This window comes from Syngnathus scovelli, chromosome 12 (assembly GCF_024217435.2).
Source record: "Syngnathus scovelli strain Florida chromosome 12, RoL_Ssco_1.2, whole genome shotgun sequence".
Classification (NCBI taxonomy): domain Eukaryota; kingdom Metazoa; phylum Chordata; class Actinopteri; order Syngnathiformes; family Syngnathidae; genus Syngnathus; species Syngnathus scovelli.
The window spans coordinates 3,836,172-3,860,057 of NC_090858.1; the positions used below are offsets into that span (position 1 = coordinate 3,836,172).

The 23,886-nt window shown below is 43.2% G+C and overlaps 2 protein-coding genes and 1 long non-coding RNA gene across 7 annotated transcripts in view; 2 read left to right on the top strand and 1 right to left on the bottom strand.

The window, feature by feature from the left end:
* Nucleotides 1-73: 73 nt before the first annotated feature.
* slka (STE20-like kinase a) lies at nucleotides 74-12,478 on the bottom strand. 4 transcript variants are annotated; one of them, XM_049737058.2, is made up of 20 exons: nucleotides 11,892-12,478; nucleotides 10,205-10,369; nucleotides 9,301-9,349; nucleotides 8,754-8,903; nucleotides 7,901-7,973; nucleotides 7,335-7,529; nucleotides 7,068-7,149; nucleotides 6,818-6,949; nucleotides 5,752-6,753; nucleotides 5,550-5,680; nucleotides 5,252-5,375; nucleotides 4,491-4,670; nucleotides 3,648-3,740; nucleotides 2,948-3,019; nucleotides 1,980-2,109; nucleotides 1,785-1,909; nucleotides 1,480-1,674; nucleotides 1,096-1,221; nucleotides 903-1,016; nucleotides 74-730 (listed from the first exon to the last, which is right to left on the bottom strand). In XM_049737058.2, exons 1-20 carry the CDS (start codon nucleotides 12,039-12,041, stop codon nucleotides 584-586), a joined length of 3,435 nt encoding a protein of 1,144 aa, XP_049593015.1. In that variant the 5' UTR covers nucleotides 12,042-12,478; the 3' UTR covers nucleotides 74-583. The 4 variants fall into 4 exon arrangements, with proteins under 4 accessions (XP_049593015.1, XP_049593017.1, XP_049593016.1 ...); XM_049737060.2 differs by lacking the exon at nucleotides 3,648-3,740; XM_049737059.2 differs by lacking the exon at nucleotides 2,948-3,019.
* LOC125979037 (uncharacterized) lies at nucleotides 2,046-2,575 on the top strand. The gene is made up of 2 exons (XR_007485184.2): nucleotides 2,046-2,187; nucleotides 2,254-2,575. It is a non-coding gene; the product is annotated as an uncharacterized lncRNA (long non-coding RNA).
* Nucleotides 12,479-13,500: 1,022 nt separating the features above from the next.
* Nucleotides 13,501-23,886, top strand: part of sh3pxd2ab (SH3 and PX domains 2Ab) — a 35,588-nt gene continuing 25,202 nt past the window's right edge. For both annotated transcript variants that reach the window (XM_049737089.2, XM_049737090.2), the window contains exons 1-5: nucleotides 13,501-13,753; nucleotides 15,136-15,216; nucleotides 18,927-19,002; nucleotides 19,416-19,492; nucleotides 21,012-21,103. In XM_049737089.2, coding sequence (XP_049593046.1) covers nucleotides 13,682-13,753; nucleotides 15,136-15,216; nucleotides 18,927-19,002; nucleotides 19,416-19,492; nucleotides 21,012-21,103 — 398 coding nt within the window. In that variant the 5' untranslated portion in view covers nucleotides 13,501-13,681. The remainder of the gene's footprint in view (nucleotides 13,754-15,135; nucleotides 15,217-18,926; nucleotides 19,003-19,415; nucleotides 19,493-21,011; nucleotides 21,104-23,886) is intronic.

A 23,886-nucleotide genomic window follows, 5' to 3' on the forward strand; every position in this document is an offset into this window, starting at 1 on the left:
AATAAAATCAATTGCAGATTCAGTCTTTGAAACATTTATTAAAAAAATAAGCTCCCAAAATGATAGTAAAATATTAAAGCAGTATGAGTTTAATGTTTTTTGGGCAGGAGTAGGTTTCTCCACCCCTGAAGTACAGCATCAATATAGCAGAAAAATGATGAATCAAAACAGTTGTCTTAAAATAATAAAAGCAGGCAATAAAATGATTTGTACTGCATATTGATTCTAATATTGCAAACGAAAACAGTGCAAAATCGACAGCAAGTTTACATTCCTTTGATATGCATTTGATAGCATTCACTCGATAGCAGGGATCCAGGAAGTAGTCAGCACCCACGTGTTGAAATGAATGGAGGAGAGTCATCACAAGGGGGCAACTACTTATTTGTTCAGTGACAGTGAGCAAGACATTCATTTGTGGGAGGAGTTGAGCGGCTGCAACTGAAAAAGAAATTAGGAGGCACTCGTATACAAAATGTATGAACATTTCAAATTAAAACATGCTTTAAAAAAAAAAAAAAAAAAAAAAAAGCAAAATAAATCTCTCATATAAGCGGTTTTCGTAGCGGTTTTCAGCAGGCGGCTACGATCCGGAGCTGTGCATGTGCGGGATGGGGTAAAACTTGGACACACGACTCTGGGCGGTGGGGTTAAGGCATTCCGACTCGCCGCTCATCTTGAAGAAGACCTCCTGCTCCTGGAGCTTCCGCATGAACTCCTCCTCCAGCGCCTGCAGGGGGCAGCGCAAGACAAAAGATGTTGAAAAAGAACACAAGCAAGAGAGTCAGCCATTGAAAAGAAGAAACAAATACAGGCAAGTGCCATGCTAATTTTCAGTAGCCCATTTAGCATTATTAGCACTATGCTAAACTCTCTTACTTTTCCCAAATGTAAAACGTTACCTTCTTCCTGGGTCTGAGGTTCTCTCTCCACTCCTTGATTTCCTGACTGTGCTCCTCATCCAGCTCTTTCAGTTTTTGGGTCTCGTGCTCAATTAAGATGTGACATTTCTCGTTCTGAAAACAAAATGGAGGCCACCGCATGGGATAATGAGTTACTCCACTTCCAGAGTTAAAACATTTGCTTGGAGCTCACCTGTAGCTGCTGCAGGTCTCTGATGTTGGTGTCGCACTGCAGCTGTAGATCTCTCATCTGGTTCTCGTGTTTTTGGTGCTGGTGGAGACGCTCGTTCTTCTGACGCTTCTCTTCCTGAAAAGCAAACTGCACAGCACACACGGTGGATTACTTCTCTGGTTAGCGGTGGGTAGCCACTCGACAGTGCCCCGTAGAACAGGTTTGCTATTTTATAGCACTAATGCAAATTGACATTATTGCTCTCTGGTTTGTGCGCCTTGGCCACCAGGGGGCAGTATGCATACATTCATATGATGGATATGAAACACAAAAGCAAATTTCATAGGCATTACTAGTCCAATTTTAGCCATGTTTCAGATTTTATAATCCAAAAATAAAATCTACCTGCTTAATGCGGTCTCGCTCCTGCTCCGGCGTGGTGACGGCCGAGGCGTTGATGCGCAAGCTCTTCTTGAACATGGCCATGCGCGTCTTTCCGTCGCTGCGCTGGATCTTGGGCAGGCGGACCCTCTCTTGGTTCTGCTTGTTCTTCATCTCCTCCACCAGGCGCTGGTTGTAGCGCTGCATTTGCTCCATCTCCTGCGGCAAGGAAAACAAACAGGGGAACAAAATGTCACATTCTGCTCGACCAAGCAGTCCAAGAAAATAATTGCAGCCCGATCTGGTTGGCCGCTCAGGGTTCTCCTTACTTTCTCGTGCCTCTTGAGCAACTGGTGCCTTTGTAGGAAGTACTGGTCCTTGAGCTGCTGCTTGAGCTGCTGGTGTTTCTCCTGCAGGTGGCGCTCCTCCAGCTCCCACATGGCCGCCTCCCGTGCTGCAGACGCACAAGTCTTATTTTAGATCCGGACTTATGTGGGGCGACGACGCGTGACGTACAAACCCACCTCTCATCATCTGCTGCTTGTGGTTGAGGCAATCCTTCTCAATGGTGGCGATCTCCACTTTATGCTGCTGGATGATCTTCTTCAGCTCCCCGTCCAGCTCCTGCTGCTGTTTCTGGAGGAACTCCTGCTCCTGAGGAGATGGCAAAATGGAAGCCACGATGAACAACGACAAAAAGACAAAGGAGCTGAACTACGCAAGGAGAGACAGGTGAGAGTTGAAAGAGAAAAGACACGTCTGTTGTCAAGTGAATGTTCTAATCGGGTTCATCCACAGCACTAGATGTGACATCACCGTGTGGCAGGAGACAGTCAAGAGCATGAGCCACGATGGAGGAGAGAAAAGTCCAGTTCATGTAAGATGACACCTACAAGGACATGTTTGCGCTCACACGACTTCAATAGTTTACTCGGAAGCAAAAGTGACATTTTAAAACAAAACTACTATTAAAAAAAATCATTGTTTGATGAGAACTGTCAGGGTAGTAGGCCTGTGGCATCCATTTTGTCTTCAATTCAAGCTCCAAAAAGTTGAAAAAGAAACTTCTTTAAAAATAAATAAAAAGAAATCCAGGAGCTCCAAGAATGCTCTTCTAAAAGTGACATTATTTTTTTAACTAGTGTCTACATTATAATTTACTCAGTTTCCAAGTGTCCTAGGAATAATAATCTAGATTATTTGGATATCTAAATTACAATATAACAATTATCCATTGCTTCACCATTTGCCATACGATCCGAACGTAAATAAGACAACACTGGCGGAGGAGAGGAGGGAATCAATGCACACCAAAAAAAAACACACACACACAGCGATGACTCCACACACACACACCAGAGCCCATGCTTACACATTGCTTGACTTGAGAAAAAGCCGCGCTGTCACTTCACACACATCTAAGTATGGGCTGGAAAGGGAAAGAGAGAGTGGAGAGAGTTGGGGGGGGGGGGGGGGGGGGGGGGGCACTTACATCCTGCATCTGAGCATTGAAGAGTGCGCATGAGGACAACTGAAAAGACTGTATCATAACCTGGGCGACCGCCTGCGGAGGAGAGCACACAGCGCACACTCGCCCTCGTCAGGGACAAGGAGCAGGCTGACCTTACACACACACACACACACACAACACGGCACACACACACTCATCGTGGAACGGGCTACTTGCCACTTTGGGATTAGCGTTGAATTTGCAGCACAGTGAATAATTGTTAGTCTATATTATTTATGAATGCTCTGCTTGTCTTGTCATGCTATTATAGCAGCTCGCACGTCTTTGCAAAAAAAAAAAAAAAAAGATGTTAACAAGGTCCATGCTTTTAGTCTATTGCGGATTATTTATTCCTTTGCTTCAAAAAGCGCACTCGTTTTATCAACTGTCTGAAATAAATGGCTTAATTTCTTTCCAATGACTAACAATACTGGATTATGCTCATAATGGGAGCAATTAAATTTGATTAAAATCGTTTTTGGATTATGTTCCTGTAATGAGCCAAGTCGCTGCTGATGTGCAGTCTGGTACATTTGTAATTATAACAAATTGTTTAAAATAATTTTTTTAAAAAAGCATTTATATGAAGTGTGGTAGGGATGGATGTCGAATTTTAATACAATTCAGGAGGTGAAGCAGGAAAGATTGAGATGAAAAGATATAAGTTTTTTTTGTTTTTTACCTCAGCCATCTTAAGAAGCATTTGGTCCTCCTTTAAGCGCTTCATGAGCTCTTCTCGCACGTGTTTAGGTGACTGCCCAACTTCCTGTTTGGCCTAGAAAGTATTGTACTTGTGCAGAAACTGCTTGTTGATTTGAAATTTAAAAAAGAAAAATCGAAAATTGTCCCTCAAGACATGCAGAGGATATCGAGAGCATCCCACCACCGTATTTCCCCTCACCCGTGCTTTCAGATTAATTAGTTGTAAAGATGTCTAAGTCAGCCAAAAGTATTTTTGCATTTTATCAGCTAAAACCAAAACAGCCAAGAGACTTAAGCTGGAATCATCGTTTCAAGATGAGCCCATTGTCAGTTGCTCCTTATTCCCACAAAATCCCGACAGCACCAAAGAAGGAAAAAGTGGCACCAGATCACCCGTCCGATGACGCAAGCCACCTCACACACTCACCCCAAACATTTGGTTAGGTCAATATATACAGTTCAAGATTGCATAATAGACAACACGAGGCAGAATAGCCTCCATAAAATCATTGGAGCAAACAGCAGAAGCAAAACCACAGCAAAAAAAAAAAAAGCATCACCACCATGGCGACGGAAAGCAGAATGCCAAGTGGGCAACAGAGCGATAATAAGAAAACAGCCGAGAACGATGATGAGGATGAAGATGTGCCGCATGCCTCACCTGGATTGAACCTGCGTGTTCACCTGTTCTGGAGGTGGATGAGTAACAAATCGAAAAACGTGCAGCGGCTAAGAGCAGGACAGCAACGTGCCACCACGTGACTCAGCCCAGAGAAGCAGCCGCCATGCCCCACATGCGAGCGAGCGCGGCGGCGGCACGTACCTCTTTCTTCTTGTTCTTCAGCATGTTCTGGAACTTGGAGAGCTCTTTGTCCTGATCCCCTTTAATGCGTTTGGCTTCGTCTCGCAGCCGGCTGGTGTGGTCCTGCTCCAACCGCTCGATGGTCTGCTTCTGCTTCTTCTCCAGGCCCTCCACCTCCTGGTCATACTGCCGCTTCTTCGCCTAAATTAAATACCAAGACAAAAAGCCTTTCATATTCCAATGCGTGAACATTTTTGAAAAAATATTACATCAACTGTCACTATCAAATATTTTTTAATCGATTATTCCATCGATTAAATTATTATTTTATTTGTCTTTTTTTTCTAATTCTCACCAACAGTTGATAAAAAGTCAGCAAGATGAAATGTAAAGATTTCTTTTTCTTTTGCAGTGATGGCAAAGAGAAATATGATGACTACAGAACCGGATATGGAATTTATTGCAAGTTGGCTGCAAGTGCATTTCCTGACATGGTCTATCTCCTGACGGCTCCGCCCACTAAGTTAACAGTGAGTTGAAAGCAATACAATGCATGTTTTACATTTATACAATAGTAAAGTCAGTCAAAATGATAATCATAACATCCTTTTCAACGCAAGTTTGACTATGAAAGAAATCCCATGACACCAAATTAGCTTTACAATACAAGCTCGACTACCAAGCTCGACTATAAAACAAAGCAGCTCACTAAGGCAAGTAGTTGGCCGTTTTTTTTTTTTTTTAGAAGAAAACTAAACAGACTTATGGCGGAAGTGACTCACTGTGGTTTCCTGTTCAAAACGCCGCAAGATCTGCTCTCTCTGCTGCTGCAGCTTGTTGCTGAGCTCCTGCTGAGCTCGCTGCTCCTCCTTCTGCAGCAGGCGCAGCTCCCGCAGCTCCTGCCTCCTGAGGACAGAAAGCACATCATGCGGACATGTCGTCAGCAAGCTGCAAAATCAAATCGCTGTGTGGTGTCCTCATCATAAAAAAAAAAATAGCAAATTAGGTTGCGTGAACTATTTCGAGGCATGTATGCTAAATAGCTCACGTTCCTTATTTAGGACGGGTAGTGTAGCTCACCTCAGGAACCGCATCTCCTCATTCTTGGCGTCGTCGTCGGTCACGATCTTGGACGTGGTCACGCTGACCTCCACGCCGTCCACCATGAACTTGCGCGTCTTTTTCAGTGTCTTCTTCTGCCGCTTGGACTCCTACAAACATTTTTACGAGTATGAATTTCCGCTCAAGGCTTTCTGATATCTCCAGCTTGGGTGGAACGTACCTGTAAGGACACTGAGCCGCTCTCTTTGCTTTTGGATAAGAAGCTGGAGATGGACAAATTGAGGTCCATGCTGCTGCAGTCGGCGGCCAAGCTGCTTCCGGAGTCCGAGTCCTTCTCGGCATCCTGCCGGCTCACGGCGGGGCTTCCCTGCTCCGTTTTGGTCTCGGAGTCTGTTTCGCTGTGGACGGTGCTCTCCTCTGCCGGCGTTGCCTCTTTGTCATCCTTAATCGGGAGCTCTGCATCCTCAGATGCGTTGATGGCGTCGTCACACACTCCGTTTGAAGGTCTGATCTCGTTAGTTGTCTCCGGGTCCTGATCGGGCGACTCGGAAATGTCCTCCTCGGGTTTTGTTAGAATCGAATCATTCTTACTCCAATTGGTTTCTGCGTCTCCCACTATGTGCGCTGCGATGTCACCTCCGCCTTCCAAAATAACATCAGCGCCATTGGCGGTATCGCTCAGTTCATGCTGAAGCATCTCGTCTGGCTTGCTCACTTGCTCGACCTCCACCTCTGAGACAGACTCCAGGTTGGCATGCGCATCCTCCAGCGTCTCGTCCGATTCTGCCGATCCGATCATCTGCTGATTTGACTCGTCTTCTTTGGTCACCTCTTCGTGATCCTTTTCAAGTTCTACTTCTTGTGGAGATTCCTTTCTGTTTTCTTCCCGCGTCTGAACTTCATCTATGATTTGTTCCTCCGAGGCGGTCGGTTCAGCGGGAATCTCCTCGGCGTGGCCCTCAAGCCCCGGTGAGACAGGCTCTTCCGTCAGCCCGGAGGCGGCGTCCTCATCACCGGCCTCGGGCACCTCGTCGTGTTTCTCCTCCTCTGTCTTGTCAGGCTCACTTTCATCCAGCTTATCACTGGACCCGTCTCCAGCCTGCTCCACCTCTGTCTTTTCTGTGACAGACTGGAGCGTGGATGACGGCGTTGACGGAACTTTGTCTTCCTCTGAGCTCGCCATGCTCGTGTCGGACGGTGCTCGTTTGTGTCCGGGAGCGCACTGAAGCAAATCACAAAATGTTAAAATCAATCAAGAATGCAAGTCAAGTCGACTTAGTTTGTACCACGGGCGTGTCGGGCTCTTCCTCCTCTTCCTCTTCTTTGCTGTCTTCGATCTCCTCTGTGACTTCAGCCTTGGCTTCTGCGATGAGCTCTCGGAGAGGTTTGCAGTCCACGACGCTGGCGACGAATGGATGCTGCCAGGATGGAGGGAGAGACACAAGGAATGTAATTATAAAGTCGTTCAGCTGACTCGTGAGCAGATCCGCCCATCGCTATTAGCTAAATACAAGCGCGGGGATAACGGACGCCCACCTGTAGAAGCTGCAACGGACCCCACCGGTTGTCCACATTCTTGTCAAGAGCTCTGCGGAGGAAGTCGTTGAATTCTGGTGTCCTATGTAACAGTTTGAAGGACACAAGGCAGACAGGCTTTGAGATCCACGCTAATTTCAGTTAGCCCATCTATGACATTCTTCATTCTATGTTAGCATTATGCTAATACTTTTGACAAAATGACATTTTTGAAATGGAGCTGGCTCATACATTGGCTATCTGTCAACACCGGGCACATCATCTCACCAGCGGGAGGGTTGCATGAGGGTGGGCGGCTCGGCCTTGGCTATTTTCAGCAGCACTCTCATGGGATTCATCTCGTGATTGGGCGGCTCGATCTGCGCCAGCTCAATCAGGGTCACCCCGAGGGACCAGATGTCCGCCTTGTAGTCGTACGGGCGGTCCTTGGACGTCTCGCACATCACCACTTCTGGCGCCATCCTGCACAGCGTCAAATTAGTGGCAATTAGAATGTCTGTATTCAATAATATTAAACCAGGTTACTGCTATATTAATGGGCAAATCTGGAGTTTATACCAAACAAAAAAAAAAAAGACGAGTCTAGCTCAACGGTGTGGTGCGATCAAAGTCTAATAAGATCATTTTGAATACTTTTGAGCCGCCACACAACACAGCTAAGACTTTACATGCTATGGTACTGCTGTTTTGGTTAGCAATAGAGTTTTCCCTCAGCCTTTATTTTCTGTCAACTTTAGCAATAGCACGTCGAAAATTGATGCTGTCAAACTGCTTGAACAATGATCAGGAAGAAAGGGTTGAATGGCCTTTTGTGTTCGGACCGAGTGACTCACCAGTACGGCGTTCCGATGAAAGAATCTCTTCTCTGCAACGTCTTTGTGTTTTTAGCAGAAACCCCAAAATCCGCTGAAAAGGAGGAAATGAATTTTCAAATCTTTTCTCCGTTCACTCAGCCAAGACGCAATGCTGAATCTTTTTTTTTTTATAGTCCTAAACACAGCTGTGACTAATAATCCAGAAGGGATGCTCAAAGCTTTATTAGTCTCTCTACGTAAACATTGCGAGGAAGCTAACATATATCATTAAGTCCTTTCAAGCTGCTTGATAATTATTGCTTGCCAGACGCCACCATTTGCCATAGCGTGACTCATGCAGGAAGGGTGCAACAGGAAAACCATGAATACATTTGGAATATTATGCAATCCATCTGACGCGCCGTAGAAGTTGCGCGGAAACGTAAATGTCACTCGCTGCCACGTGACCGAAACAACAAAAGCACGGCGCGAACGTGTCGGTGTCCTGCGTAAACTCGGCGTTGTGCGGCTTGTCAAAATCGCAAAGCTCAGCTGGGTGCTGCGGCAGCCCCAAAATTGACTCAACTAATCATCCCCTTAAGCCTTTAAGTGGCTCAGTCGGAGGCTTCTCAGTAGCCACCCGAGACAAAAGACAACAATTAATCGGCTTTTGTTCTACGCCGTATTCTACTGTGCATCTGCGACTTGAGCTTTGCGAAAAGAGGAGCCATCCTCTCTGGAATGAATAATCCTTCTTCCCATTTGTTGACACACATTGGCCCAATGTTGATTTAAGTCTTTCTCTTCTGAAGGCTCGAAAATGTCCTTAGTTGTGAATGATCATATGGAAATGAATTCATGTTTTGGCCTTTAGAAATATATTTCAGATTACCAAGTTTAACTTCCCCGTCTAGGGAAAGAAGAATGTTGCCAGCCTTCAGGTCTCTGTGGATGATCTTGTTCTCGTGCAGGTAGACCAAAGCCTCCAGGGTCTGCCTGCACACCACCCGGATCTGCGGTTCCGTCAGGGGCCGCTCGAGTTCTGCCAAAAAACGCGGATGGCCATTGGTGAGTCACATTTTCTTTCACATTACGGTCTGTTGTTATATCACGGCGGTGAGTAAACATGGGCTGAGATGGTAACCCACGGCAACGGGAGAACAAAACTCGCTTGTGTGAGAGGAAAAGTTTAGTGTTCAAGTAGAGTCTGAGTGGCTGACGCGTTCAGGAGCACATGGTTGTTTTCAATTAAAAAAAAAAAAAAAAAAGTTCATTCAAAGCTGCTTTTATTTAAGTGTCAAAATAGGTGGCGCTCCTCGAAATCAGAGCTACAATAATTACACACTGGCATGAAACGGGCCTCTTTAACCAGAGTGGTTTGGGCTGGGGGGGGGCAAACTGGATTCTGGATAGACCAGTAAGAACTTTGAGCGACTTACCCAGCATGATGGCGTCCACGGCACCACCCGCGCAGAACTCAATCAGGATCTGCACGGAGCAGAACAATCAAACGTCTTGTGGGGCACATTTAAAAATGAGTCGTTATTAAACGATGGACAGAACGAGCATTAAAAGGAACGACATCATCCATTAGACCTTGTTCCAATTAGTTAATCAATGGGAGAGAATTATCAAGGGACATTTTACCTCATCCTTGACGCTGAATTGTTTCTATGCTGCCAATAATATAAACGCTTCTAAAATTTCATCCCGTACACAAGATGAAATCCACCCGACAGCCAGTTTGACTTTTCCGCATTATGGAAGCCCGTGCTCGGTATCAGGTGATGGCGACCAAATCAATACAAGCGCGTAGCAAACGGCGCTCTCAATTCAGCGGACACAAAGACAGACCAGGTGTTTGTTCTCATTCAATTTGGCTTGCTTCCGTTTAAATCTCACGAGTTTTCACTCTTCTCTTGACACGTTTTAAATGTATAGCTTAACCGTGACAACCGTCGTGTATATTAATAACTTGTCAACACCACGTGCAAACGCACACGCGGTTACACATTCACCACGCTAGTTAAAGTCGAAGCCCGTCGGGACAACCGGCAGTGTAGCTCTGAATTATTTACGGGCACTTTCTCCGACGTCCATTATCTCGGCGGTGGGATGTGGCCCGTGCGCAGAGGACGGGTCACATGACACCAAGCGCCGCGACGTAATTGCCGAGGGGGCCTCTTGGTTTGTCTCTGCACGGTGGGAGATTTCCTGAGCGTGTATACAACGGGAACATTTTTTTTTTCTAGCAAAAGTAGGTGAAAGTGGAAAAAAAAGTGCTGAATTGGCACATCTGCTTCCTACGTTCGCTCGGCTTGAAAGCAACACGGCGTTACCTACCCAGAGTTTGCCCTCGAAATAGAAGGCGTCCAGCAATTTGACGATGTGTTGGTGGTCGCAGGAGGCCAGGATCTCAATTTCCACCATGTAGTCCTCCAGTTCATCCTCCGTCTTTGTGTCGATGACTTTGGCGGCGGCGAGGGTCCCGTTCAACTTGTTCTGAGCCTGAAGGCAACATAGCAGCGTAATCAATACGACAATAAAAACGAAAATTCCACGGAAGAAGCCCGATTCTGAGCTAAAGATATCCGATTCCGTTTGGTTCTATTTATGCTGCCTTGACCCATATCTGAATTGTGTCAGTTGAGAGCAAAAAAAAAAAAAATCCTAATTTGCTCCACTTGAACTAGGCTGTGGAAATCCAGCCATGGGTGTGGCACAAATGACCCCCCCGAGTTCACGACACATATTGTCAGCAAAGACTTCCTTGCACTGGTTTTCCTTCTTGTTTTGAAGGCCCACTTTGAGTGCTGATGGGGAAAAAAAGCAGGGAGGGATGGTTAGGATTGGAACAAGTGATCTTATGTTTACATAATGCTAGCCCAACACACGCCCCGGCCCGTCACTTTCCCTCTGCACGGCCTGACGTCAGTGTCAATTTCTGTCTCTCATATTTCACGCAATCTGAATCGCACCAACGTGTTTGACGTGAGCTGTCTGGGGCGTGTATGTCAATTCGATCCCCTTTAGGCTCGCCACGTGAGCTCGGTTATGTTCTCGGTGCCAATATAAAGGAATAACAAAATGGCAGCATTTTTTTTTTTTTTTTAAATATATCAATTACTACTCCACTCTAATGCTCCTGTTATCCTGCGTTATTCTGCGATTTCGATCCCACCAATACATCAAAACATCGATATTCTGTCCCAAGTGTCTTCAGTTGCAGATATATAAATTCGACTTGAGTGAGTTCGTGACAGACTCCTGGCTTCCATCACAGCAACTTACTCAGCTAATAAGGAACTGCAAACTGGCAAATGGACATTTCTGGGCAATTAAAAGTATTATTTAATCAACAGAGTTCCAGGAAGGAACTTCCGCGTTGGCGCTGAAAAGGCCACAAGGGAAAAAGTCGTAAAGGTTAAGCTACAAGACTGCGTTAAATAATAAGAGAATAATAAATTGCCTTTTCTAGAATAACTAGGATAATGTAAATAATTTGAATAGACAAATAATATGTGTGGCGCATATTAAAGCCACACACACTCAAAGTCACAAGTGTGGAAGGTGAGAATGGTGACCCCAAGTGGACAAATTTCAATCTCCAGACTAATCAGTAGAGCAATTGATTGTAAAAATATTTGATAGTTGCACCCGAAGTTCAGTTTGGAATCAGAGACAACGTGAGTGAATAACTTCCTGTCTCAATATGTGTCTTGCAATACGTGATGGTTTTTCCTGGTGTGGCAGAAAAATGCTTCTGTAGTAACGTGATCCAGTGACCGTGAGATAAACTATATACAAAACATCTATGACACATCACATGGGTGTTATTACTTGAGTAGAAATTTTGGCAAGTCTGCTTGGGTGTCATATTTTTGTCTGCTCTGCTCGTGTGTCATCATGGCTGCTGTCATTTTCACGTGTTCGTACTTGACAAGCGTTTCAGAGCAGAACAGAATCACAATGGACTCTCCGTGGAGGACGGTTACCTAATGTCGGGTCGTAAAGGTGTAATAACAAATACCTTGTAGACTTTGCCGAAGGCTCCATCGCCGAGTTCCCCGATGATGTCCCAAATCTCCTCGGGGTTGACATCTCGGTGGACGTGCTGGTACTGCTTCTTCTTCCTGTCGGGCCCTAGCTTGAAGATCTTGCGGAAATTGAAAAAGGACATTTTGGTAGGAAGGGAGGCACTGTTATTACGGTGTTATTGATGCCTCGGTGATTTCCGCTCGTGTCGCGGAGCTGCTGAAGGTAGAAAGCGGGCGAATGTCATTTAAGATGCAGCGGTGCTGTCAAATGCAACTTCCATTCCCGGGCATCTCAAGTCGTTTCGGTCATGGGGAGGAGGAGAAGCCTGGAGCGAGGGGAACTGAAGCGGCGGAGAAGGAAGAGTTGACCGTTACGCGAAGGTCTCTCTCCTCTTTGGTGCTGTTTGTTGGAAATTGTTTGAAAGAGAGCAGCACGCCGGTGACGTGCATAGTCATGAAAGTGTCGACGCGCCTTCATTGAACGTCACCGCGGAAATGGCACACGAAGGCGAGGCGCCCTCCTCTCTTCTTCTCTTCTTTCCGCTTCTCCTTCTGCTAGCTGACCACACAAACGCAACTTGGCGAGCTGTAGTGTCAAGTTAGCCTAAATTGGATTTCGGCATTTCCGTTATGACATTCAAAATAAAAGCATAGCTATTGCTTTTTTTTTTCTTTTGTATGTTTTGCGCTTGTCCCTCAAACATGACAGAATATTTGAAACAGAAGTATTATAAAATAGCACCAGAATGTTCAATAAAGATTCTTTATTCACCGAGTGTATTTGCTGAGGAAGATAATACGTTTAAGTTAAGTTTAATACGTAAAAGTTTTTATTTTTAATGGTTAAATAAATGCATCCTTGATGTTAATACTTTGTACAACTCTTTTTGGATGACAAACAAGACAAAAATAGAATGCAACCTTGATGTTAATACTTTGTACAACTCTTTTTGGATGACAAACAAGACAAAAATAGAATACATTGCAGTCAGATTAAATCATTTTCCTATATTTTTTCCAATGTTCATTTGTTCTAATTTTTTCTTGAATCTACTTAAATGTAAAAAAATTTAATTATTTTTGAATGCTTTTATTTTAAGTCTATGTGAGTCCACTCACAAAGTGAGGAATGTGCAAACTTGCTATTTTCTCTTAATAACATTGCAATATGAGCTTTGTCGCACCCATCACTGTTTGTGGGCATAATATTCAAAACAGCTTTCAGTGTGATGCGATGCAGTGTCACCAGTTTGTATTGTTTGCTTCAAAATATAAAAAAGTAATAGCCCCCCCCTACACACACACACACACACACACTTAAATGTGCTTTGTTGTGTTATGGCGCCCCCATGCGACAAGCCACCTCATTTTTAACCCATTCGTTGTTTAATTTCTATTTCTCTCTGAAAACTATTTGAATGTACTTTTTCCTCTATAAAATCATTGCATTTGATTTTCCTGTACTTTGTGATGTAGATTCAACATGCATTGTACTCGGGCCGTTGCATGGGACCGCCCTGCACACTCACCCTTCCTTCTTTGACTCCCCTTTTTTGTGGTCATCCAACCCCTCCTCCTCTCGGGGGTGGAGAACTTGATTATACACTTTTACTGCGCTGTCATGTATCAGAAGCTCGCAGAGAGACAAAGCTCTTCTCATGGATGCACGGACTTTATTCCCTATACCTAACTTAGGAAAACAAAACATTTGACAGTTAAACTTCTGGCTTTCATGGGCGGACGTGTAGCTTTGATGTCGTGGTAAAACTTGAGTTCTGTCGAGATGCAACTCAGGACAGTGCTTGACGTCAATGTTGTGGATGTGCAGAAGAGGAGAAATCCCTCCAAACATTATGTAAGTTCAAGTTGATGAAAGATGTGCTTAGTTTTGCTGTCTCTTGTAAACAAACTTGGCAATCACAAGGGAAATAAGATGGGAATCATGGGATGCTCCATTTTTTATTTCAAGTCGTTATCAGGTTGCATCTGAATTTGTAATAACAAATACTTGCAGAGCGTGTTGGTTACTTATTTCCAATATAAGAAATATAAGTATATATTTTTTTTACGTCTCAGAGCCTCATATATGACCTCATTGAACTGCATGTTATGGTCTTGGTATCATTTTGCCGACTTAAGTAGCAACACATGTCTCTGTGGGACCCCAAAAGTCAATTAGTCCAAAGGATGAAATTGGATTAATTAACCTGAGAGTCAGGATCAATTACCTCATCCATCTCCTGCTGAGTGGGGATCTCCCCAAGGCCCTTAAAAGCAGAATGCACAGATTGACAGTCCCCAGGGGAAAAAAGCTGGAGGTAAGGGAAGTCCCCTTTAGGGAAGTAGAAGAAGGGAAAAAAAAAATGTCATTATCAATGAGCTAAGCAACTGAAAATGCTTATCCGGTTGGAGGGAGGAAAGAAGCAACCCTTTGTCTTTTGTCCTTCCTCACTGTTCGAGGGTAGCTTCCTCCCAGCCATGGAGACCATGGCAACTCATCCTTATTTACAACTGCTTGAGTATAATCCTGCTAGATGCCTCACTTTTATAAGATATGAATTTGTACATAGGTAAAAACAAAATATTGGCATCCCTTTTTGTGAATGACATTTTACGACATTAAACACATGTTGGGTATATAATCAGCAAACCGCCGGAGAGCCGTTTCCTCCTCGTTGCTCACCCTGTGCAATAAACCTAAGCGAAGACTTTCAAATTCATCCTTTGCACATTGCCGCCATATGTCTGTTTCTGAGCCATCTGTTTCGGAAAGCTCAAGGTGCTGCGAAAAGTCATATGGCTCCTAATTGTAAATGCAAATATTGTCACGAATTATGAATGTTTGGCATCTGTGTCGTGACTGATGTCTGCTACACAAATGCTACTCCCAGCGCAGCTTCTGGATGTCTTACCACTTCGCTTCTGTCAATGCTTTGACACAATTGGAGCATGTGTTTTTTTTTTCCCTTCAGAATTTGACTTTCGGATTGACGAGAGTCGTGCTCGTGCATCTTAATGGGGGCAAAATGATTTACAGGCATCACCTGAACCGGGCATTATCCCCGATGGCTTTCCTATGTGTCAGTGAAGCACGTCGACTTTAATGAGTTTACTTGACCTTTGTCGAACTTCTCGAGTTAAGACTGGAGGGAATGCGCTTATTTTTTTGCATGTCACTCAAGCGATGGCGTTTCCGCCAAAGGGATTTAATACGTGTCTTCGTGTTTCTCTCGCTAGGTGTACCTTATCAATGTGACCTACTCGGACTCCGCGTCTCATGTCATCTACAGGAGATACAGCAAATTCTTCGACCTACAGGTATGTCATGAAATACATCTCGCCAGCTTTGGTTGTCTTCAGCTTGACCTTTAGATCATTACTTTATGTTCAGATGATGGATGGTCTCCAAAGACTGATGGACCCCCCCATTTTGGAAATAAGCATAGATGAAATCCAGTCAACAGCTGCATCACATTCATTCGTGTAAAGGGAGGGCAGGGAGGAACAAAACATGTCAGATGGAATGTCGGGTGATAGGTGGGGGCTTATAGGTCGATGGGGGCCAAACCGCCTGAAGAAAACAAAACTCGGGTCTCTGAAACCTCGTGGTGCGGTTCGGTTCCTCACACAGCTCAAATCAGGCAAATCCTAATCAGGTCGGTATTTTCATCACTGGCTTAGAATTCCTGTAAACAAGAAACAATGAAACAATTTTTTCCCCTCAATCAAGTCATTGTAAAATGAAAGGGGTATTGATAAAATGTTCATTAAGATTTACAATGGAAACAAAATAAAAGGCCTAGCCTACCTGACTGAACTGAAACGTTCTGCTTGGGGGATTAAGGAAGCATTAAGCAGCCCAACCAAACACTAGAGTCATGTTTCCAGGGAAGAATTGAGTTAAGAGCAGTTTCTTTGTTATAGATGCCCTCCCACAACTAGCCGTAATTTTCCACTAGACTAGTACAAACGTAGTTTTTCGAGCAGTTCAGTTGACAGAGGTCGATTATCAAAGAGCTTCAAATCTGAAAATTGTTATTATTACTCAAATACAGTAAAATCTCATGTTGTAAAATTTCAAGTCCAAGTTAGCTTACTGTAGCAAAACTCAAGCTAGCCAAGCGTTAGCTAGCCATGTTAACAAATTCATATATTTTAATGTGTTCAACTGCTGCCTCAATGTGGACCAAACCTTTTTGGATCTACAGCAGAGGAAAACCCTTTGTTCTATGCTCCCGTGCTAATAGACAGGAAATGTGTCTCTGCGTTTGATGGAAACAAGATTTTCTGTCAACATTTGTGTGAACGTTCATAGATGGCTGCTGTTGAAGCACATTCGGAGGGGGGGTGATGACAATATTTTGATTGAAATTGAGCAGGTGCACCTTAAGGAACCGGAAAACTAATTGAGAGAGGATTAGTAAACTAAAACCAAGAAAAAAGAGGAATGTAGTTCGTAATAACACCGACAAATTCTTTCGAAAACTGATGTTGAAAACTTGGCAGGAAGAAACCGTTCAACTGTTTTAACTCGATCATGTTGCACTGATGTATCTGAATATTTCTCTTCCCTCAAACCCGAAACAGCTTTTGTTTGCGCGTGGGCCAACTAACACCTACCATCCAACTCCAGATGCCGTTTCAGTTTTTGGAGCACAATTGCTTGTTTTATATTCTAGAAGCTGACAGTGGCAAAATAAAGAGCCATTTGACAAATGTGTTCATGATCTCATCAGATATCAATTCCGTGGAAAACAAAGAAAAGGTCTCACAGTGGACAATTATCAGCAGGCAGTGCTGTCGACGCTCGGTCTCGAAAACCTGTCATAACAGCCCGCAAGACGATAAATTATTTTTGTGTTTCAATGTTTTAAACCTCTCCGCTAGTGCACTTAGCATAGCTCATACAGCCCCTCTGGGTAACAATCATCATATATTATCCGCCTCTTTGCTTATTTTCTTCCTTGCTGCTTCGCTTAAAAGTACTTTGCCTTCCCTAATCTATCTTCCGACTCAAGCACATTAACCTATTTTCAGAATAGTGCTGAGTACAGATCTTTTTTTTTTTTTTTAAAGTGTTTTCTTCAAGCGGTCAGTGTGTCAAGCTAGCAGAGAGAAGCAGAAGGGAGTTTTGAGACTCCACACCCTGCTGCCTCAGTGGATTGAGCACATGGGTTTTTGCTGCATTCCACACGAGGATTTGGGAGTGTGCGACCTGGCTTGCCTTTGCCTTTTGGCACAAAACCTCCCCAAAGTCCCATTAGCCTCCATTATGATCGGATTGCGCAATTGAAGCGAGTCGGTCTTACCCTGCCTGCATTGTGTGATTGAGTGCGAGCTTATATCGCAAAGTCGATTTATACTAAACAGCTAATCGCGTCCAAGAAAGAAAAGGTCAGCTCACGCTAATCTCTCTGTGGTAAACAAGTGCCTAGTCGATGTCAAAACCCAAGTCAGAGTTGGAGTCCTTGCCCCCACCAACATTCCTCCAAACTCCCTCTGGTTAAGATTCCTTCCCAAAAAGTTCCATTGTCTCTCGTTCCATGCGGTGTTGTTTATTTGCCCGATTTGGTCTAGCCATCTCTGTGAATTAAGTAGAATGCTTTTTTCCTGTACCAGATGAGCTTGAACTCATAAATAATAGCAAATGGCGTTTAACTTTAATACAGGAGGAGTTGAACTACTATTCAGATGTCCATTTAAACACAAACAGGAGTTCAAAACATTTTGAGAAGTCTTCACACATCCCGAAGTTTACCCTCAAACTAAACAAAAACAAAACTGTGAATTGCAGCTACAACTTAGCTTTGCCTTAAAGTCTGCTAGCTTAATGCTAGCACAACAATAAATGACAGAATTGAACTAAACTAAAACAAAACCGAATTACACAGTGTATTTAAAACAGCTACGACTTAGCTTTGCCTTAAACTCTGCTAGCTTAATGCTAGCACAACAATAAGTGACAGAATTGAACTAAACAAAAACAAAACCGAATTACACAGTGTATTTAAAACCGCCACGACTTAGCTTTGCCTTAAAGTCTGCTAGCTTAATGCTAGCACAACAGTAAATAACGGAATTAATAATAATGGCTCACAAACATTTCACTGATGATATTTTATGTTCGCAAAAGTACAGTAGTGAAAACAGAACCTATTTGGCTGAGGTAATCATTTTACAGACGTAGTATCCCAAAGTGAAAAACAGTGTGGTAGAAGAACCAGATTTTTTTTTGGGTTAACATGTAAGGACTTTGGAATGGATTTCTGCCCGTTCAAACAAGGATGTTTTTCTGACACAGCGTTTCACTCCGCACTTTTGAACACAAGGACAATAGTCATCGTCTACAAAGGAAACCACATGTCCTAACTGTCCAAATTCTAGTGGAGGCTAAAAAGTCACGGGGATTTTCTAAAGGCAGAAGCGCAGAAACCAAAACCGTATCGAACCACAGAACCATGTCCATACTTTTTCTGTTTGTCCACCTGGTAGTTTTTTTTTTTTTTTTATCTTAACACTCCATTCCTCGCTATTGAATTTGGTTTTCTACTTAACAAAGCACTTTGACTGACTTTGACTTTGACTTTGACTTTTGACTTTGATCTGGAATGAGGCAAAACCGAACGCACAAAAACTGTTTTTATGTCACCTGGATATATTTAAAAGAGGAAACTAAAGAAACAATAGCGCTGATATTACAAAATGCCGATGCATTGTCTGGCTGGCTAGATTTGGTCCGCTGGCCTCTCTGGTCTTTATCTGATGGCTTTTTAAGCTTCTTAAGTGGAACGTTCTTAAGAGGGTAATTTTTTTTTTCCTCCCCCAGTTAAAAAGTGTGTGATGTAACCTTGTCTGCTGTCCCAGTGATCAGAGTGGCTCGTATACTTTGAAGGATGACACAGTAGCTCTTCACACGCCAACTATTGACTTCATGTATCAAAGCTCGCTCGCTTTGCCATTGATGTTTCTCTTCGTCCCGTTGAAACAGATTTGGAGTCAATTGTGATTTTCTTTCATCATTTTCGCAGATGCGGATTCTTGACAAATTTCCCATTGAAGGAGGACAGAAGGACCCCAAAAAGAGGATTATTCCTTTTTTGCCAGGTGATCAAGCGACACAAATCTGACTCTTGAATTCTTCATTCAGCACTTCCGAACTGGATGTAATTTTCTATGAATAGAAGAAGGATGTAGCGGCCATATTTTTTACGACCACAGCTTATTGTACACTAATACGAGCAGTCATGTCGCATTGTTTGACTTTTACGATCATTCACTCCACCCGAGCGACGCGTTGTCGGCCGTGTAGGAAGGCGATTCGCGAGCAGAAATTGGTTTAATCTGATCAACGTAATTTGAGTCAAAGCAGAAGAGAGCAATGAAGAGATCCTTTGTAAGACAAACTGGACTGCTCGAGTCCAGCTGATGCTATTTTGGTCTTCTGTCAGCCCACCAATCTGAAAAATCTTCCGAGAACCCTCTTTAGAATTTTTTTTGTTTACTAACTTTGTTTGTAGGTAAAGTCCTGTTTCGCCGAAGCCACATCCGAGATGTCGCCGTCAAAAGACTGAAGCACTTGGACAACTACTGCAAAGTAAGACATCTCGTCCTCAGAGCCGTAATTGTCTTCAAACACATGTCCATAAATGTCATTTTATAGCTTGTAAATGCTATAAACTTTTATGTCCTAAGGTCAGACAATGACTGGCTCTTTAGTGTCAGTGTTGGTGAGGGTGACAGGGAGAAGTTATCTCTTTGAGTGCTTTACTCGCAGTGCGTAAAGTGCTGTGACTCTTTCGGCCTTGCGGCATTTATCTTCCCGTCCCAGGCCTGGACAGGAAAGCGAGCGCTCTATCTGCATCGCTGGTTTCCTGTGGCCAGTGTAAATAGGCAGCCTTTAAAGGAAACCATGGAAGTGGGGGCACACTTGCTCGGAGCAGAATACACAAAGAAAGCACGAGTGAATCAGCCGAGTCAACGCAACAGGCGTGTACGTGACCCTCTCGTCATTGTTAAGTCGAGGGAGGAAGCGTGTCACTGTTTTTCATTAAGAAATCTGCAGTGACTGGAATATTACACACGTCAGGCAGAATCTGATGAGCAAACAGTTAAGTGATGTCCCACTCCAGTCCTGTAGGGGGCAGTAATGCACAATCCCAAGTGGGCCTGAAATGTGGGTTTGAAAGCAGGTCATGAAAAAAATTCTTATAATTGAGACCTCAAGATGGCTGTAAAGCACTACTTTTATCTAAATGAAGAGCCTCACCTTACCTCAACATAGTTCCCTGTCATCAAGATGGTCGTACAGTACTCCTTTAGTAATTAAATTCTACATTTTCTGTCGTCATCTGCACACAAATTGTCAGATTCTTCTATTGTGTGGGAAAGTTTGATTATGTAGTTCTAAAGGTACTAAAGAAACAGCAAGGAAAATGATGTCACTGTTAATGCTCGACTGAGGGAAAAGAAAAAAGGGTTTATGAGGCCAACAAAGGGGTAATTCAGGATACTATAATAACTGGAATAGAAAAAAAAAATTGCTCAGATTTGTGCTCTCCATTCATGCTGTCACTGTGTGACTCAATTTATACATTGATGTCTCTGTGGTTTTGGCATAGAAATGACATTTCGGCAATGTAATTATTGGCACCCAAGCAAGATCCCTCTGAAAATAAAATAGTTAAATGAAAAAAATATATAATGCGGTTTTACTGTCAGTCATTGGATTTCCCCTTCATGACCAACTTAAACAATGACACCGCTTCTTATTTTTTCCAGTCATCATTTTTCCAATGTCAACTTCCTGGTTTTCATATTCAATTTTCTTTTTTTGACCTAATGGCAGTGTTCTGACTCCATCATGAAATTTAGTCAAGATGCCCCTTTTGTTGAAGTTTTGTTGATGGCTCCAGAGCAGCTGGCTGAGACAGACGATTGTTATCCTATATCATCCCTGTGGGCTTGACTCGAGGTTACGAAACCTTGTTTCTTCCCCTCCACAACCTCCACCTGGTCTTCTCATCCGACTTGCTAGTCAAAGCTACGTCAGAACACATGCAACCTTTTATTGTTAAATATGTGACAAACAGAAGCTCTCTTTCTCCCTCCCGCAGGCTCTGATGAAGCTCCCCACCCACATTTCCCAAAGCGAGGAGGTTCTGAAGTTCTTTGAAACCAAGTCAGAGGACCTCAACCCTCCCACTGAGTGAGTAACTATCACTGAGCGCTCTCCATATTCTGACTCATGAGCTCTCATCGTATGTGTTGGATCCAGATGAGGGAGATGTTTTTTAATGAAACGGAACATCTGGCAAGGGGGACATCTGATCCTAGAGCAAACGCAATTAGGATCAGCGGTGTCGTTAAAATGTGGCAAAGTTCACGTCTTGGAGCGGTGTCATCATTTGTCATGCTTACTTTGATGTCACAGTGTGGATTTAGTGCTATAGATCCAAATCGTTCAAGTTAGCGTCCTAAAGTGAACCCCCGAAAACCCAGTTTTATTTTTATTTTTTTAGTTTTCGTTAACTGTGATCTTATTTAGCAGTTAAATGATCCAATACAAACCTTACTCGAAGCTAATCAATAGTATTAGCTAGCATGCTAGCTCTTTGAGAGCATTTCTAGATATGTGAAGGCACAATTTAATTATTAACAATTAAAGTAGTACCAAAATGTCCCTGTTAAAATGTGAATAATGAGAATTCAAAACTGATTTACTTTATTTACTACAAATTGCTCTTCTGCTCTACTTGACCTCATCACCTTTTTGGCCATATTTAAAAATCTGTGACTATAAGATATATATAAAAAAAACTGCTTTACTTTAGCAAGCTGTAAAATGTCAAATATTTTTTTCTAGGAAGAATTTCAACCTGAATTGAAGTCATATTTTTCTCCTTCTATTTATGAATAGCTTTGTTTTGGGTAGTGCGCAGAGGCGTGAATTTAAACCCCTTAGAGCATGAATGTTGATGCTACAGTGTCTTGGCCCACTGAAGGGGAAAAACCACTTGAGTCATTGTTCCGAGTCCAGCGGTATTTCAGTCTCATCCCACTTCAAAGCAAGAGCGGGTAGACGGTCCAGCAGAGTTTAAACATGGGGGGTCTCAAACACCATGCCACCCAAATTCTGAGCAGAGAAAAAAAGTCAAAGAACAATTTATTAATTTGGCGTAGTATTGCTTTAACAATACAATATATACAGTACAGTATTATTGTGCTGTGTAGGTCGTTCTTTGAAAACCCATCATCTTCTGCCATCTAGCGGGAAGCAATGGTAAAAGAAAATAACGACTGCTATGTCTCCAATTCGCCAATAGAGGGAGCCAAATAGCCAGCCTTAGCTGTGTTTGGGCATTTCCAGAATCTGCTTTAAAACAGAAATACTACTGCCACTATTTTTGATACTATTATGACTCCTATCACACTACTAATAATGAAAAAAATGATAGTATTAAGGCAGCGTTATTTATCCTGTTTTAAAATTTCCTCTGTGATGAGCCATGTTAGCTTCTAATACTATTCACATTATTTTATGCTCGTCATAATTCCTTGGCCAACCTGTAGTCCAACTGCTTTGCACAGCATTTAATGACTCCTAGTAAATTACACTCCACCAGTCCCCACAGAGATGATTCTTTCCCCTCTGCATTTAAACTTTTTGAATAATTTCAGGAACCATGCGCACATCCATCCAGACACTCCGGGACTTACTCCAGCTCGGATGGAAGTATGCATAATTCCACTAAACACGTGCATGCTGTATCTCCATTTCAAACAGCGTTCGCCTACTCAGCAGTGCTAATAATCCGCTCATCACAGTTGGAGTTTTCAAAAACTTTCAGCGTCTATGTGTGAGGTGCTGTCTGGCTATACTCAAAATCTGGACCCGCCGATATGAACATATGAGAGCCCAGCGTGGATTCGGAATACTCAGCATGCAAATATGAGCTCACCGCCCACTGTGGAAACGTCGTTTTAATATTAGCGCTTCTTTTATTGAGCTTTCTGCGTCCATTTAAATCAACCCAAGCACACTGTGTTCATGGTCCACTGTATTTTTTTTCCCCTCCCTCACACACCAATAAAAAAAATGAGATAAACCTCACGCAATATAATCCTATTACAATCCTCCCTCCTTAACGACGCTAGCTTGACGGACATGTCGGTTTACAACAGTTGATTGACTGAAACTCCAAACAACCTCAACCTGATATTAATCAGCAGCGCTTTGAGATAAAACTTTTTTTTATAGTGTAATCTCCACTCGGCTAATGATTTGGCACGCTTTAGGGATCCAAGTGTTGATTGCAACAGCGTGCGGCGAGCCAGCGTTTGCATTCTTTGTCCTCCTCTCGGGAAGGATGTCCTCCCAGCTCCGTGCTTGAGGTCACATGCTCAATTCACAGGTCATCTCCTTCACGTCCGTCATTTTATGTTTACGCCTCTCGCGCGTCATTTCCACTTCACATCTTCCCGACAAGCCAGTGGAAACGTTGTTGTGTCAGAAGCCAATTCGATATTTTGCTATGGCCCTGCGTTCTAATATTCAAAAATGTCTTTTTAATGAAGCCAGACTGGGCCGTTATCTAATGTTCGTCATTTGGAATGTCTCCTCGGGGATTAGTTTGTGCGTCCAGAACCAGAGTGGGAGTCGGCCAAGTGTGACTTGATCTTAACACATGAATCCAGTTCATGTTTGGATGTCACTCAAGCAATAAGTGTTGCTCAGTTTGAACCAAAATAAAAATCCCTTCATTATTTATTTGCCAAATACACTTTTGGTATTTTGAAAACATCTGTAATTCCTAATTTAAAGACTATTATTTTGAGGGTCTTCTTTGCCTAGTTCAGAAATGACCCAGAAAATACGAGGTGTGGATGGAAAATGAATGGAAGGGTCAAGCAAATATTTTCCAGCATAAATGAAACCGTTGAATGTTGTTTCAAGCATGCTAATGTTGGAGAAGCTCTCAAACATGCCCT